Here is a 17,208-nt window from a genome sequence, read left to right on the forward strand (position 1 = left end):
GCTGTCAGTAGTACCACTCCACTACTCTAAACACATTTGATTGGATACATGCTGTCAGTAGTACCACTCCACTACTCTAAACACATTTGATTGGATACCAGCTGTCAATAGTACCACTCCATTACTCTAAACACATTTGATTGGATACCAGCTGTCAATAGTACCACTCCATTACTCTAAACACATTTGATTGGATACCAGCTGTCAATAGTACCACTCCATTACTCTAAACACATTTGATTGGATACCAGCTGTCAATAGTACCACTCCATTACTCTAAACGCATTTGATTGGATACCAGCTGTCAATAGTACCACTCCATTACTCTAAACACATTTGATTGGATACCAGCTGTCAATAGTACCACTCCACTACTCTAACGCATTTGATTGGACACCAGCTGTCAATAGTACCACTCCAATACTCTAAACACATTTGATTGGATAACAGCTGTCAATAGTACCACTCCACTACTCTAAACACATTTGATTGGATACATGCTGTCAGTAGTACCACTCCACTACTCTAAACACATTTGATTGGATACCAGCTGTCAGTAGTACCACTCCACTACTCTAAACACATTTGATTGGATACATGCTGTCAGTAGTACCACTCCACTACTCTAAACACATTTGATTGGATACCAGCTGTCAGTAGTACCACTCCACTACTCTAAACACATTTGATTGGATACATGCTGTCAGTAGTACCACTCCACTACTCTAACGTATTTTATTGGATACCAGCTGTCAATAGTACCACTCCAATACTCTAAACACATTTGATTGGATACCAGCTGTCAGTAGTACCACTCCACTACTCTAAACACATTTTATTGGATACCAGCTGTCAGTAGTACCACTCCAATACTCTAAACACATTTGATTGGATACCAGCTGTCAATAGTACCACTCCACTACTCTAAACACATTTGATTGGATACCAGCTGTCAGTAGTACCACTCCACTACTCTAAACACATTTTATTGGATACCAGCTGTCAGTAGTACCACTCCAATACTCTAAACACATTTGATTGGATACCAGCTGTCAATAGTACCACTCCACTACTCTAACGCAACAATGACGTCCTATTTTAATGTTATCTACCTGACACTATGCCACTTGTACTTTGTAGAAGGCGCTACCCAAACATGCGCCATCAAACAAAACTCAAGCATAAAGAACAAAACGACCACCTCCTGGATGTTCCAAGAGAGCCTGGTGTCCAGCAAACTGGACTGTGCTGCCCAGTGTTTGACCAATCCTAGTTGTATTACATACATGATCAACAGAAACACCAAAGTGTGTAGACTGTTTTCTACTAGGATAACTCAGTACAACACATTGACCAGTGAAGCTGGATATTTGTCTTATGACACCTGTAGAGGTAAGTCAAATTCTTATGACACCTATAGAAGTAAGTCGAATTCTTATGACACCTGTAGAGGTAAGTCGAAGTCTTATGACACCTGTAGAAGTAAGTCCAAGTCTTATGACACATGTAGAGGTAAGTGCTTGACACCTTTAATGCTAAATAGGTTCTATAGCACCTGTAGATGTTAGTGCAAGACTTATGACACCTGTAGATATTAGTACAAGACTTATGAAACCTGTAGATATTAGTACAAGACTTATGACACCTGTAGATGTTAGTACAAGACTTATGACACCTGTAGATGTTAGTGCAAGACTTATGACACCTGTAGATATTATTACAAGACGTATGACACCTGTCGATGTTAGTGCAAGACTTATGACACCTGTAGATATTAGTGCAAAACGTATGACACCTGTAGATGTTAGTGCAAAACGTATGACACCTGTAGATGTTAGTACAAGACTTATGACACCTGTAGATATTAGTGCAAGACTTATGACACCTGTAGATATTAGTGCAAAACGTATGACACCTGTAGATGTTAGTGCAAGACTTATGACACCTGTAGATATTAGTGCAAAACGTATGACACCTGTAGATGTTAGTACAAGACTTATGACACCTGTAGATATTAGTGCAAAACGTATGACACCTGTAGATGTTAGTGCAAGACTTATGACACCTGTAGATATTAGTGCAAAACGTATGACACCTGTAGATGTTAGTACAAGACTTATGACACCTGTAGATATTAGTGCAAGACTTATGACACCTGTAGATGTTAGTGCAAAACGTATGACACCTGTAGATGTTAGTACAAGACGTATGACACCTGTAGATGTTAGTACAAGTCACCCATTCAATGTTCTCTTTTTCTTTCTTTTGTTGTTGTTTTGAATGTGACTTATTAGCCAATAATGTATTCCGCAGCTGAAAAAAAATGTTTTAAATTCATCAACTGTTGGTGAATGAGATTGTGAAATTGACTTTAGTGCCTAAGTTTTACTGAGTACCAGACTTCACTAGGAAAAGTCCATAAACTGTTATGACTCACAAAACTTGGGTGTCAACTATTATGTACAGAAATGGTTAGATTAAGTCAACATTTGAGCTGAGTAGTTGTGATTTTTAGATTTTTAGACTGCCAGCTGACAACGATACTTTTGAGGCTGATCGTCACGATGTGCTGGTGGATGTTACGATGAGATTGTTTGACCAGACAGTTTCTGATGCTCTCATTTTGTACGCTTTGCTCGATTAGACAAACTTTAAATTCTCCAACACTATCTTGATGCCGGAGACTCACAAGTATAAACTCAACACAGAAATCTTCTTTCAATAAATACAAAGCTTTTAGTCTGAAACGTGGTAACGCCTTAATAATATACACACTACATAGATGTACAATGCCATTGAAATGTATTATGTTTCGTGACATAATGGTGTACAGTTTTAGATTTTGGAACTGGATCCAAACTTTGGTTTCATATAAATCAACATAACATAGGCAGGTCTGTGTGTGTGTGTGAACATGTTTTGCGCTGTGTGTTCTTAGTGTCGTGTTATGCATGTGTATATGTTTATGTGCGTGTATGACTAGAATATGTCCATGTTCTAATGTACATGTGTATCACACAGCAACCGACGCCTTCGGCTCGCCTTGTTCCAGTAACAGCAACTGTAAACTGGCCAACACAATCTGTGTGGACAACATGTGTCAGTGTGATGCTGGCTGGAGTTATTCCCAAAACACTCTTCAGTGTGTTAGATGTAAGTCATTATCCTTGACATTGGTAACTTAGTACACTCATTTTATTAAACTCTTGTTTGATCTGACCATACCGAGACTCGGGGAACATTTAACAATATTGAGTCTCTTAGAAGATTTGGAAAAACTTTTCTGACACTGGGAAATGTTTCACCAGTTAGTATATACAATTTTACCAAAATTTTATTGTTTAATTTAATTTTAAGAGCTATGAGACTTATCCAAATTAAGTTAATTTAATTTTTAGAGCAATGAGACCTCACCAAATTAAGTTAATTTAATTTTAAGAGCAATGAGACCTATCCAAATGAAGGTAATTTAATTTTAAGCGTAATGAGACCTATCCGCATGAAGTCCAGAGTGAAACAAGAACTAGATCTTTTCCGTAGGGTATGTTACACGGTTAGCTGACATGCCTATGATGTAATCTTTTGTTATGACCACAGTCTTGAACAATAATGCGATAATGATATAGCATATTATACAAGTTCTTTTATAAAAAATAAAAAACAACAAAGCTTATCTAAGGAAAAGAACTCCACATTTACTACTATAACTCTTAATGATGTAGAAACTCTTTTTTTTATATCGATCGAAATATTTAATTACCAATACTTAATCTAAGTGAGTGATTTGCTGTGCTTTAAGGTAATATTCTATATAAATAACCTATTAGCAGTAGGCCTTCCTGTGATTAAAGGTATTATTTTACTTAAATAACATTAACAGTAGGCCTTTTGTGATTGAAAGTATTATTTGACTTAAATGACCTATAAGCAGAAGGCTTATATGTATATTTCTATTTCTCCAGCGTGTGTGCACTACGGGACAATGTTCACAAAGATCAAACAATCCTACATCTCGGGCAACGACCTGATCACACTGACTGCTCCTCAATATATCACCGCCAGTGGGTGTGGTCAGGCCTGCGTGGCCGTTACCTCCTTTACTTGCCTGTCTTTCGAGCTGGACACCACCTTTGGCCGCTGCTACCTGCAGTCGGTCACTCCGTTCCTTGTCAGCCTGCTGGACTTCTTACAATTATTGGGCACAACGGTGGACTATTACCAACGAAACTGTGCCTACGTTTAGCCTCGACCTTCAAGACAACAAAATTGAAAATACGTCTTTGTTTGTGAGATTTAGTTTGTTACCAATGGATGATTGTGTATGTCTGTGAGTCTCATTTCATTTCTGTAACATTTGAGTACGGGTAGAGGAGCGTTTCATTCTCTCTCAGTCTCTCTGTATAGATTTGTATTTCTTCATCTGTCCCATAGTCTCTTTTGACCTATGTGTTTTATAGATTAATATCATCCATATCTACATCACTGGTTAGTGGCATGTCCTCAGTCAAGTCAAGCAATGACTCTGCATCTCTCTATCAACATCATTGGTTAGTGGCATGTCCTCAGTCAAGTCAAGCAATGACTCTGCATCTCTCTATCTACATCATTGGTTAGTGGCATGTCCTCAGTCAAGTCAAGCAATGACTCTGCATCTCTTTATCTACATCATTGGTTAGTGGCATGTCCTCAGTCAAGCAATGGCTCTGCATCTCTCTATCTACATCATTGGTTAGTGGCATGTCCTCAGTCAAGTCAACCAATGACTCTGCATCTCTCTATCTACATCATTGGTTAGTGGCATGTCCTCAGTCAAGTCAAGCAATGACTCTGCATCTCTCTATCTACATCATTGGTTAGTGGCATGTCCTCAGTCAAGTCAAGCAATGACTCTGCATCTCTCTATCTACATCATTGGTTAGTGGCATGTCCTCAGTCAAGTCAAGCAATGACTCTGCATCTCTCTATCTACATCACTGGTTAGTGGCATGTCCTCAGTCAAGTCAAGCAATGACTCTGCATCTCTCTATCTACATCACTGGTTAGTGGCATGTCCTCAGTCAAGTCAAGCAATGACTCTGCATCTCTCTATCTACATCACTGGTTAGTGGCATGTCCTCAGTCAAGTCAAGCAATGACTCTGCATCTCTCTATCTACATCACTGGTTAGTGGCATGTCCTCAATCAAGCAATGACTCTGCCTCTCTTTATCTTTATTGGAAGATCTAATATTGTCAGTTTCAAACAAATAGCACACAAAGCTCACCAGTTAATGTTGAATAAATTACATTTTATTGGTTCAAATCAAAAAGGGACTGTATGTGTGTTATAGAACTTTTTTAAAAAGTGCATCAGTCCTAACTGTGGTGGAAAAAAAAAAGTAACAAGAAGAAAACAGTACAAAAATAATAAAAAATATTTTTAAAAATAATTAAAAGTATAAAAAAACAACTAAAATGACAGATGATATTAGTGTCCAGACTGTTGAAGCTTAGCTGAACATTAACACTAGAGGACCGTAACTAGTCTAAAGTAAATCTCTAGTTAGCACCATGTTTGAAATTATTTACAATTCAACAAAACTGAAACCAAGAGCATGTCTTGTAATGTTGCCTCATGCCTCAGATACAGCTACGTCAATTCTTCTTTTTTGTTTAAATACTGATACATTTTTTCTACAAAAAAAATCTTTTAAAAGAGCTGAATTTATCTTTCCTTCTTTAAAAGAATGATAATGATTTTATGTCTTGTATTTGCTACCAAAATAAAGGAATCTAGTTAGCCATTCATAGACATACAAAAATACCCTAGGTACAAAATTATTTGAATAAACTAGCAAATGAATGCACACAATATCAACACTCTATGTCACTAAACAACTACAAGATCAAATTTAAGGCACACACTATTATTGCTGTATAGTAATAGTCAGATGTTATCTAGTAGAGTGGTAAGTCTATTTTGGGTGTGCTTTTCATTTCTATCTTGTATTTAGAATATGTCATAATTAACAGAATTATTATGTAGTCAATAAGGCACTAAATTATTAATAATAATTGCAATTTCTTCGATTTCAAAGATTCATGATGAGTGGAGTGTTTGCAACTGTATATTTTGTCACAGTTTTTTTAAGTGAAACAACTAGACTAATAGAATACAGCATCTGTGCTAACATGGCTATGGTGCGACATCAAAAAATGAATTACATTCATGGAATAAAAGTGTAACCAAACTAGAAACAAAACATTGTATACACAAAAGGCTAGATATGTCTATAAACATCACTAAAGTACATCTCGTGTTCCCTGTAGACTAGAAGATGGACAGCACTCAAATCAGGAGACAATCTGGGAATTCTTGGCTACTACTTCAGACTGGTAATGATTCTTGCAGTACAAGACTTTCTCTGCTTGGGCGTAGTTTTGTAAGCTGTAGATATAGAGCAATCCAATTAGTGGATACTTCAGTATAGAATAAACTTCTATAGACAAGGTGTGGCAGAAAAATAAAGAGACATTTTTTATTGACCAAAGTTTGTTTTGTTCAAACGTCAATGCTATCCCCTAGTTGTTGTTGTTGTTTTTTTTTGGGGGGGGGGCAGCTACACACCGATGGTAAATAGGTAAATAATTAAATAGGTGTGACGGGGAACCACAGGAATGCCATTTGAGGTCTAGTGAATAGGAGTTACGGGGAACCACAGGAATGCCTTTTGAGGTCTAGTAAATAGGAGTTACGGGGAACCACAGGAATGCCTTTTGAGGTCAGGTGAATAGGAGTTACTGGGAACCACAGGAATGCCTTTTGAGGTCAGGTGAATAGGAGTTACGGAAAACCACAGGAATGCCTTTTGAGGTCTAGTGAATAGGAGTTACGGGGAATCACAGGAATGCCTTTTGAGGTCTAGTGAATAGGAATTTCTGAGCCTTTCAATGACGTCTTCATTAAAAAAAAACTTGGTTGCAAGTTTCGGACTATCCGTTCAAAACTCGACAGAATTGATTTGATCTTCAATTTGCTCATTCAGGCATTCTTTGGTAGAGAACAGCTGGCAAGAGACCAGACATTGCTGAACTATGGATACGCTCCATCATGACAACTAAACTTTTCTACCACACCTGCATAAGAATTAGTAGCCCTCATCAATAAATGGATGGACAGACAGATAGGCAAGTATTGAAGTAGGAGGTAGGTAGGTAGATCGATAAATAGATAGATAGATAGATAGATAGAGATAGATAGATAGATAGATAGATAGATAGATAGATAGAGATAGATAGATAGATAGATAGATAGATAGATAGATAGATAGAGATAGATAGATAGATAGATAGATAGATAGATAGATAGATAGATAGATAGATAGATAGATAGATAGAGATAGATAGATAGATAGATAGAGATAGATAGATAGATAGATAGATAGAGATAGATAGATAGGAAGATAGATAGATAGATAGATAGATAGATAGATAGATAGATAGATAGGTTAGGGTTAAGTGTTACCAACTATACAATGTAAACTGTCTAACTTACTTGAGTGACATCTTGCAATGTGAACATTTAAAACACTGTTTATGGAAAGGAACACCCCCAGCCTCTATCTTCTCCTGGGCATACACTGTCTTGGAACAGATTCCACACTTGTCACCGCCTCCCTGGGGAAATGTCATACAAATGTACGTGGGTAATACATCTTGAGGCTTTGTACAATGCTGTATAAGGCCTGAGACACACACGAGACACACACGTGTGGACACATCAGGGAGAACAAAAAGGGGGTGGGTATATTTAAACCTTGTCTTTTTAATAACAGCTGATATAGCTACTGTCTTTTTAATAACAGCTGATATAGCTACTGTCCCGAGTCTTACATAGGACATGAACTACAACATGATATAAGCCCCGAGCTAGAGAAAGTCTACAGTTTCCTAATCAGTAAATGTAATGTGTCGTTATAATAGTAAGAGAAGGTGATAAGGGACAAAATATTTCTGGATACACACTAAACGCTGATGGCATCAGAATATCTACGTGTAGACATCAGAATATCTACGTGTAGACATCACAATAACTACGTGTAAATCTACGTACATCTTACTAAAGTGTCGTATTCAGCTTTCGGGGATTTCATTTAAACCACAGTCACGTGACAAATCGTCACGGTTAGAGAATACTATTACACATTCACTTAGTGGCAAGAGGTAAACACTCTACCCCCTAGGGCATGACTATGTAGCGACCTTTACCATAAAGAAATTTCAGAGCAAAAAAAAAATAAATCAAATATGGTGTCTTCATTTTGACCTACATTTGGTCATCTTTAGACAGAAACAAAAAAAAATGAGTCCTCTAAACAATTAAGTTATATTTGATCAAGATCTGTTCTAGAAATATTAGTAACCACTAATTGAAAGTGTCAGCTAAAAGGAAACAAATTGTGTACCCTATAGTCCTATTAAATGTGCTCTAATTAGAAGAACAAAAAGTGGTCAAACTGCTCTGTGCAATACACCCACTAAGCAAAAGGTAAGACAACTCGGCTGACAGACACATTGACTAACGAGGAGTGCTATAAATAACACTAGGGGACAGATGGAGAGTTCAACGAAACAGAAAGGCAGAGCCTCCAGAAGGAAACGAAAATGATGTACCTAGTACACACACACACACGCACACAGAAGCAAACGTCCAACTAAACATACTTATAAAAGGTCTACTCACTCTAATAATGTCTCTTTTTTTTTTCTTTTTTTTTTTATTGTGTGAAAGCTTGAATGTTCAAATTAAACTAAAATAAACGTTCCAGTGTCAGATCGCTAGTTCCAGTGTCAGATCGCTGAATCCAGTGTCAGATCGCTGGCTCCAGTGTCAGATCGCTGGTTCCAGTGTCAGATCGTTGGTTCCAGTGTTAGATCGCTGGTGTCAGATCGCTGGTTCCAGTGTCAGATCGCTGGTTCCAGTGTCAGATCGTTGGTTCCAGTGTCAGATCGTTGGTTCCAGTGTCAGATCGCTGGCTCCAGTGTCAGATCGCTGGCTCCAGTGTCAGATCGTTGGTTCCAGTGTCAGATCGTTGATTCCAGTGTCAGATCGTTGGTTCCTGTGTCAGATCGCTGGTTCCAGTGTCAGATACACTTTTTGTTCAAGGTTCAGATCTTGTGTTTTGGCTTCTCTAAAGTTGTGTGGGTGCATTTGAAATCCTACTTCAAGAAAGCCATTACGTCACATTTCTGTCACCTGGACATGCACAGTGTTTTTAGTGCAAGCTTAGACCATTTGTATACGTTGTGACCTCTCGGACTGAAATAACATTTATATAAAAAGCCACACACCTTACATATTGCCCCCAAGAACTTGGCGCCCTAACAAACTACTAAACCATTGGTTGTCCTATTCGTCTTTCAGAGACTATTATGTGTATGTGGGGGTGTACTGAACTCACACCTTTCATCCAAGCAAACGTTTTATCTGGACCAAAGGTTGTGAACTTTTCTCTTTTAGGAGCTTGATTTTATTCACCTCCAGGTATTTCTTCTCTCCCACACACTTGCCCCCGCTCCCCATTTTTCCTCCGAGCTACTTTTTCTCCCTAAAGACATGCTCACCGCGAATTTGATATTTTCCTGGCTTTCATTTTTTTTATCTGGCAACACAATGCATGGCGTGGAACCAGTTCCGGTTTTGATCTTGAAGTTTTGGGCGTGACCATTGAATGAGTCATAACTTGTGTGGCTGTATCCTACGAGACTGGGTTTTAAGTACATCTTGTTGTAAGCCAAATGTGTAGCATACATATTCAGTAGAAGATTTAACACCCTTTTACAAACATGCATATGTTTAAAAGACGTCTTGTAACGTAGGTTGAACGAAGGCTTGTTTTTGTGTTCATTCTAGTGGGAACTCATTTTGAATGACGTTGTTAAGCCGTGAAGCACTCTGCGTTGTTTTATCGGTTCCAGTTTGTGTTTTACCTAGACCTAAAGTCTGAGTATTTCACTCAAGCAAATAATACGAGATTTCTACCTCTATAAAATTCAACCCGACCCTACCAATATTGATAAATAACGATACATATATATTATAATATATAAATTTATGAGAAATGAAGTATTTCCGAGGACTCGAAGACAAGCCTTATTATATATCAGTGGCGTAGCTAAGGTATATGATGCCAAGTGTGGTAGTTTCGCGTGATGCCCCCCCTCCAACGAAATAAAACAGCAAAAAGACGTTTTTTTTCGAACTAATGTGTATTCATTGTTAAGATACTGCCATTTTTCCTTAATGGCCCAAATTAGTGGCAAATTAATTCTTGATCCACTTAAGTCTGAAGACATTTTGCTTTCCATAAATGTAGCGCTTAGATCTACAGCAATTGCCAGAAGTATTCTAATAAAGACAATATTTAGAACTGAATCATCTAGCCTACATCTGAGATGATGTCAGTGAAAGACTAAGAATCTCTACCCCTTAAACATTGGGGAACATTGATTCAGTTTTGTGATGACAGGTGTACTGTCAAAATAATCGAGAAATATATGGCTTGTAATCACCCAAGAATACAATACGTTCGTTTTGTATTTGTGGGGACGTACGTATGTGGTCTGGAACTAGCTTGGGTAGGAGCACATGTACTCTTAGGAGTGGATCGTACTTGGAAAGTAATTTCACAAACTCCTAGAAATTACCTAGATTTTGTCTTTGCAATTCTTCTTCGACTTGTTTGCGATGCCCATTAAGTGACGGATTCTGTTTTGAGAGCAAATCAATGATTTTCAAGATTTTTTTTCAGGTAGCATTATCCGATTTTTACCCTTCGGACCCTGTTATCCCTACCGTCAATCATTTCAACCTAAGGTGAAAATGTCTCCGTCTGAGCTAGTACAAACCGGTCTTGAGCAACGCCCATCCTATTGTTGAACATGACAGTGTTAGAATGTACAAGTTTTAGGGTTGAACATGACAGTGTTAGAATGTACAAGTTTTAGGGTTGAACATGACAGTGTTAGAATGTACACGTTTTAGGGTTGAACATGACAGTGTTAGAATGTACAAGTTTTAGGGTTGAACATGACATTGTTAGAATGTACAAGTTTTAGGGTTGAACATGACAGTGTTAGAATGTACATGTTTTAGGGTTGAACATGACAGTGTTAGAATGTACAAGTGTTAGGGTTGAACATGACAGTGTTAGAATGTACAAGTGTTAGGGTTGAACATGACAGTGTTAGAATGTACAAGTTTTAGGGTTGAACATGACAGTGTTAGAATGTACACGTTTTAGGGTTGAACATGACAGTGTTAGAATGTACAAGTTTTAGGGTTGAACATGACAGTGTTAGAATGTACAAGTTTTAGGGTTGAACATGACAGTGTTAGAATGTACAAGTTTTAGGGTTGAACATGACAGTGTTAGAATGTACACGTTTTAGGGTTGAACATGACAGTGTTAGAATGTACAAGTTTTAGGGTTGAAGAACACGTACAGAAAGACTATCATGAACGGTGAGTATTGCATGTTCCCCCCCCTCCCCACATCTCACCCAATGGACGTCCAGCATTGATTCTCTCTAGCCACTTATTTACCATGTACCCCTCCCTCTTTCAGTCATAGAAGACCATGACTCATCTCAGAGGATTACAACTTCTAAGTTCAATGCTAACATTGTACCCACTGTGCTGGACGTGTAACACGCTCCACATAAAAGTGTTCACCTACACGTAGACATACGATAACACACAGACCACTCACTCAACAAGTTAGAAGGACATTAAACCATATTTTACGGAGAACCCTACCAGACAGAGAAGGTGAATAGAGAACAGCGGAGAAGGTGAATGGAAAAGTGCTCCACTCTTCCACACCCCCCTGCACATTTCCACTCTGGAGTTGTCAGTGTTTCCCTGCACGTGAAGTGGGCCAACAACATTTGCTCAGACTTCACGTACACAGCCAAAACTAGAACAGTCCGCACTTAGTTGTCGAACAATTTAGTGAAGGCCTAGTTCAAGGGAGACAGTAATACAAGACGCTAATGGTGAGATAAACAAACTGAAAGCCATGGTTACTAGGGACAAAAATAGATATCCAAATATGACTATAAGAAATAAACAAGAAATAAGAGCTGAGCGTTTGATAAAACAATTACTTAAATGGTGTCCGACTAGATTTCAATGCAGATGCCAGCTGCAAAGGATTATTGGAGACGGGTTGAACTCATTTGAGATCCACAGTGCTTGGAATGCTTATTGATCTACTCTGTACCAAATCAATGAACTAGTCTTAAATAGATGAGAGAAGTGAAGTGCTGAATATAATTGATTAGCTTATTGCCTTATCGATGGGCTCATCTGAATATACACCTTCTATTATTAATTATAATTAAATTTCACTTGTCTGGTTATTTTCCCGAATATTCTCATTATAATCTGCCCACATAACATAATCAAAGAAATAACTTGTGTCTACAGATAGAATTAATAGGATAAAACACTGGTCACGTTTTAACTTCTTATCTTTGTTGTATCTATTGGATGGCTGCCTGAGCGTGCTATATGCGCATTGGACTGTCCTTCGGTTGTCTCGATGCTCCCGAGTTCATACCCTGTCTGCTTCTATACCCTGTCTGCTTCTATACCCTGTCTGCTTCTATACCCCGTCTGCTTCTATACCCTGTCTGCTTCTATACCACGTCTGCTGTAGGTGGTTTGAATTAGGATTTGATTATCTTCAACCCTGAAGGATTATCCAAACTTGTAAACTATTTTACAAACATTTTTATCTTGTGTAAATTTACTGTATTAAAAAGCTCTATAAATATTGGAATGATTATTCTGCAAATAATAGGTTATAAAGTCATGTTTATAGTTATGACATAATCAACTACACGCTGGCTGGCTGTGCTACAGTTTAGTCTACAACTCTTAAAGCACTGATGCCAAGACATGGCCATGCACCAGTTACAGTCAGCAACAATGGTCTCTTCTTTATTACGTCACCAGCGAGTTGGTTGGCCTGGGGTCACGACTCTGGGTGTTGATGGCGATCTATAGCGGCACCTTCGACATAAATTGGTTTACTGTAAGTCTAACTGTTAGATGTTATATTATGGGTAATTATCTTGTTTTTAGAAGTAACTTGTGTAATCTATAAGATAAGATATGTTGCTGGTTATTGTGTTCATGTGGTTCTAAAGAAATTGAATGACTGCATGACGGGGGATGGGAGCGGCCAGGGTTTGAACCTGGGACCATCGATAAATCTAAACAACAGTCCGGAGCGCAAACCGCTCGACCAGTGTCACGAGTCGAGTCTGTGACCTATTTCGACCAGTTTCTAGAAGAGCGAGGTCAAACCAGTGCAAGTGTCCAGCGTAAACAAGTTAATTTTAGGTATCCAATCAAAGAAAGAGGTTAAGGGAAAAAAATAGCACACGTCAGCTTCTAGAAGGTCAAAGTTACTAAAATAATTAGGGGAGAAGTTTCCATGATTCTGGAATGTACGATCAAAGAAAGTACAAATTAGGGGAAAGTCAGTTAGACGGGGTCCTCGCATAGTAATAGTTCTTGTAGAGCGATGGTCCTCGCTTAGTTCTCACTTAGTAATAGTTTGGTAGAGTATTAGCGGGTCCATTAATTAAAGTTTTATTAGTTGAAGTTATACAAAGTGAAGTTTCATGTATCTTTAAGTTTTATTTATGAAATATCAAGTCAAGTTGTTATTGAATTGAGAAGTTCATTTTATGTAAAAGTTGAAGAAGTATTATTAAAGACGTTTAGAAGTAAATACAGATAGTTCTTTCTTCACTTCATTGAATTATCAAGTTTGATAATATAATCCCCAGCAAGTGTGTTCGTCACAAACCAGGCAGCCATTCATATATATATAATATATATAATTTAAATAACATTAACATTATATGAAATCATTGTATTTTTAAAATGTGTATTGTAAATTATTGGAATATATATTTTTTCTCCATATGTTCATTAAGCAATTGCAATAAAAACTTAACTCATTAAAGTGGTATCTTTTGTCTGCAAATAAAATTGCTATATAACACCACACATTTGTTTTCATGTTGTGTGTTATTTCTGTTGTGATGCTTGTTGGAGGCGCGGTGGCTGAGCGGTAAAGCGCTTAGCTACCGAACCGGGTTCCGGGGTTTGAATCCTGATGAAGACTGAGATTTTTAACTTCAGGATCTTCGGGCGTCTCTGAGTCAACCCAGCTCTAATGGGTACCTAACGTTAGTTGGGGAAAAGTAAAGGCGGTTGGTCGTTGTGCTGGCCACATGACACCCTCGTAAACCGTAGGCCACAGAAACAGATGACCTTTACATCATCTGCCCTATAGACCACAAGGTCTGAAAGGGGAATTTTACTTTTTTACGGTTCAGTTTACAACACACACAAAGCAGTCTTCAATCACTCAGTGTGTATATTAAGTAAATACATAAAGTCTAGACCTAGTAATTTGTCTACTTTAATAATACGTCTGTTTATAGTAATGAGGACAACAACTACACGTTTTGTTGTGTTACAGTTTACAACACTTCGCCTAAGCGCTAACACCAGTCAGGCTCTGGTTACGATCAGAAACAATGGTCGCTGACCTACTACGTCACGAACCAGTCTTACGGCCTGGGGTCACGTCTATTAGCCCCTATAATATCTAGACTAATTGGTCATCTTTTAAGTTACAGACTTTCCTTCCAAGAAAAAGATGAATGCGGTATATATTCAGCCCCAAACTTTGATTGAGATTTGAGTGATGGTGGTAGGCCTACCATGGTAGATAGATGAAAAATGCCAAACCCGAATTAGGAAGCAGAAATTGGAGGTTTGTGGGAACTTTGATTGTGCCAGGCATTTTTCATAACACTTATCCTAAAATTCTACTATATGAAAAACAAATTTCATGCTAAATAAAATGTTTCCATATTCAACAAATATATAAGACACATTATCGATCTAGATCTACATCTATTCAGGTATCGAGAAAAAAAAAAGTGTTTAACATTTTACTTGAACCAGAATCATATATCTCTAGATCTAACCGCCATAACACGAAGACGGAACGAGTGTGTTATTACACACTGATTGTATCAACACAGCAATAACTTTCAAACTGCAACTCGCTAGCTGGTCTTCCTTACTATGACTCTATAATGCGGAGATCTATTTTTAGCTCGAGTGGCATGAGAATACAGTGTTTACTTGATTCACATTCACACGAAGAATGCAAAAAGCAATACACAGCCTACTGGCTATAGGGTCAACTTATCGGTCGTCTGCTGTCTAGTCATCCTTTCGAATGGGCGTTGCCTTTCACTATGCTATTAGTCAGAATTTACTTAATTGAGCGTTTCTTAGGACAATATAATGAAATATAATATTAAAGATATATTACTTGATAAGATATCTAGATTCTAGAACTATCTGATGAAACAAAATTGATCCTTCTAGAGTAAAAGTGACATGTGTAACACAACTATCGTTACTAAGCAACACTAGTGTTAATTATGTGTCATTTATGATTTAAGTAGGCCTGTACGTCATTTTGTAAATGTATAGCAATACATTCAGTGGAGTATTCAAATCCCTTTTACCGACATGCACATGTTAAAAAGATTTAGTGTAACATACGTTGAATGAAGTTTTGTTTTTGTGTTCATTCTATTGGGAACTCACCATTTATTGTTGAAATAAGATGTTCCTACATTAAAGTTAATTTTAACATAAGGGCAACGCCTTCCCCTTTTCACAGCACCTTATTTGCGTGGTTTAGACTAGAGTACGCCTATTAGGCTATTAATGAACATCTCCCCACACAGATAGATCTAGATCTACATCAGACTCATTTAAATTTGAGACAAACACGCTTATTACACATAGATCTACATTAACATTATTATAATAAAAGAAACTCTTCTAGATCTATATTTAAGTATATAATATATATTTATAATATATATATATATATATATATGTATATATAATATATATATATATATATATATATATATAGAGAGAGAGAGAGAGAGATTATTATAAATAAATATAGGCTATATATATATATATATATATATAGAGAGAGAGAGAGAGAGATATGAAAGATTCGGGCCTATATTGCAGTACTATATAGATCTATATCTATACCGGTATCATATAGATCTAGGTCAGAGTTGTACCATATGAGCCTTATGATTATAATTATTATGATATCTATATCTTTTAAGTTTTATAGCCTCTAAATCACATTTCTTTTTTTAAATATAAATTCATATTATATTACTTACGAATTTTGGTGGCATCTTGAAAAGGTTATCGATTTATTATGTAATTTACAAAGAAAGAAAAGAAAAAAAACCTTGTTTCCACACTAAGTATATATTGTATAATTAGTATTGGCAGCAGACAACTGAGGATAACAGCAATTTTTTTTTTTTTAGTATCAGTATTCGTTTGAACTGCACACGACTCTTTTGCGTTAAAATTTTTTGCACACGGTTCAGTACATAGCCCTAGATAGGAGTGGCCTATTTCTCTTTTCTTCTCCACCACCTTTGGCATTTATTTGTTTACAAAAATAAAATCATATCTCTGCATACAAACATTTGAATGATTCTAATGATTTAGTTATACATTTTGTCATTCAAACTAATCGATACAATAAAAAAAAAGTGGTTTGAGATTCTGAACTGTGTCTCGCGCATAGCTTGGTAGTAGCCAACATGCTGGGTGTATCGAGTACGCCCAAGTATCAATTAGAAAACAGTCTATTCTAAACTTGGAGTGTTAAAGTGGCTTTTTTTTTTTTTTTTTATGCATTTCTGCTAAATGCCAACCGCATTTGATTTTCCAGGCATGCCATGGAACAATGAAGAGAGTCCATTCTAATTGGAGGTGTAGAGTGTTTGTTAAAGTCAACTCTCGCGGGAGACACAAGTCGTTCAGAAAGCTGGCTAAGTAACGAAAGCAGAGATCAATATCGATGTCATGAGTACATTTATAGACTAGCAGTGGCGTATCTAGGGTGGGGGAGGGAGGGTCCAAATTGACAATCTCCCCGGGCCCCCTCTTGAGGGGGGGGGGGGCTCCAAATGAGTGTCCGAAATTTGTTTTTACATTAAATATTACGCCATTATCTCATGTCATGATGTCGAATGTCAAAATACAAGGGCTGCTAAAGAGGTCAGGGCCCCCTCA

The 17,208-nt window shown here is 37.4% G+C and overlaps 2 protein-coding genes across 3 annotated transcripts; one reads left to right on the forward strand and one right to left on the reverse strand.

Moving 5' to 3' along the window:
* The first annotated feature begins 472 nt into the window (after nt 1–472).
* Nucleotides 473–6,245, forward strand: LOC106062796 (uncharacterized). The gene is made up of 3 exons (XM_056041103.1): nt 473–1,392; nt 3,022–3,153; nt 3,963–6,245. The coding sequence occupies exons 1-3, from the start codon at nt 1,086–1,088 to the stop codon at nt 4,241–4,243; spliced, it is 720 nt and encodes a 239-aa protein (XP_055897078.1). The 5' UTR covers nt 473–1,085; the 3' UTR covers nt 4,244–6,245.
* On the reverse strand, nt 5,267–16,459 carry LOC129928157 (uncharacterized). Of its 2 annotated transcripts, none has more exons than XM_056041104.1 (3): nt 16,299–16,459; nt 7,534–7,655; nt 5,267–6,426 (listed from the first exon to the last, which is right to left on the reverse strand). In XM_056041104.1, the coding sequence occupies exons 1-3, from the start codon at nt 16,311–16,313 to the stop codon at nt 6,333–6,335; spliced, it is 231 nt and encodes a 76-aa protein (XP_055897079.1). In that variant the 5' UTR covers nt 16,314–16,459; the 3' UTR covers nt 5,267–6,332. The 2 variants fall into 2 exon arrangements, with proteins under 2 accessions (XP_055897079.1, XP_055897080.1); XM_056041105.1 differs by lacking the exon at nt 16,299–16,459 and adding an exon at nt 15,025–15,156.
* Between the last annotated feature and the right edge of the window lie 749 nt (nt 16,460–17,208).

The sequence above is a fragment of the Biomphalaria glabrata genome, chromosome 9, assembly GCF_947242115.1.
Source record: "Biomphalaria glabrata chromosome 9, xgBioGlab47.1, whole genome shotgun sequence".
Classification (NCBI taxonomy): domain Eukaryota; kingdom Metazoa; phylum Mollusca; class Gastropoda; family Planorbidae; genus Biomphalaria; species Biomphalaria glabrata.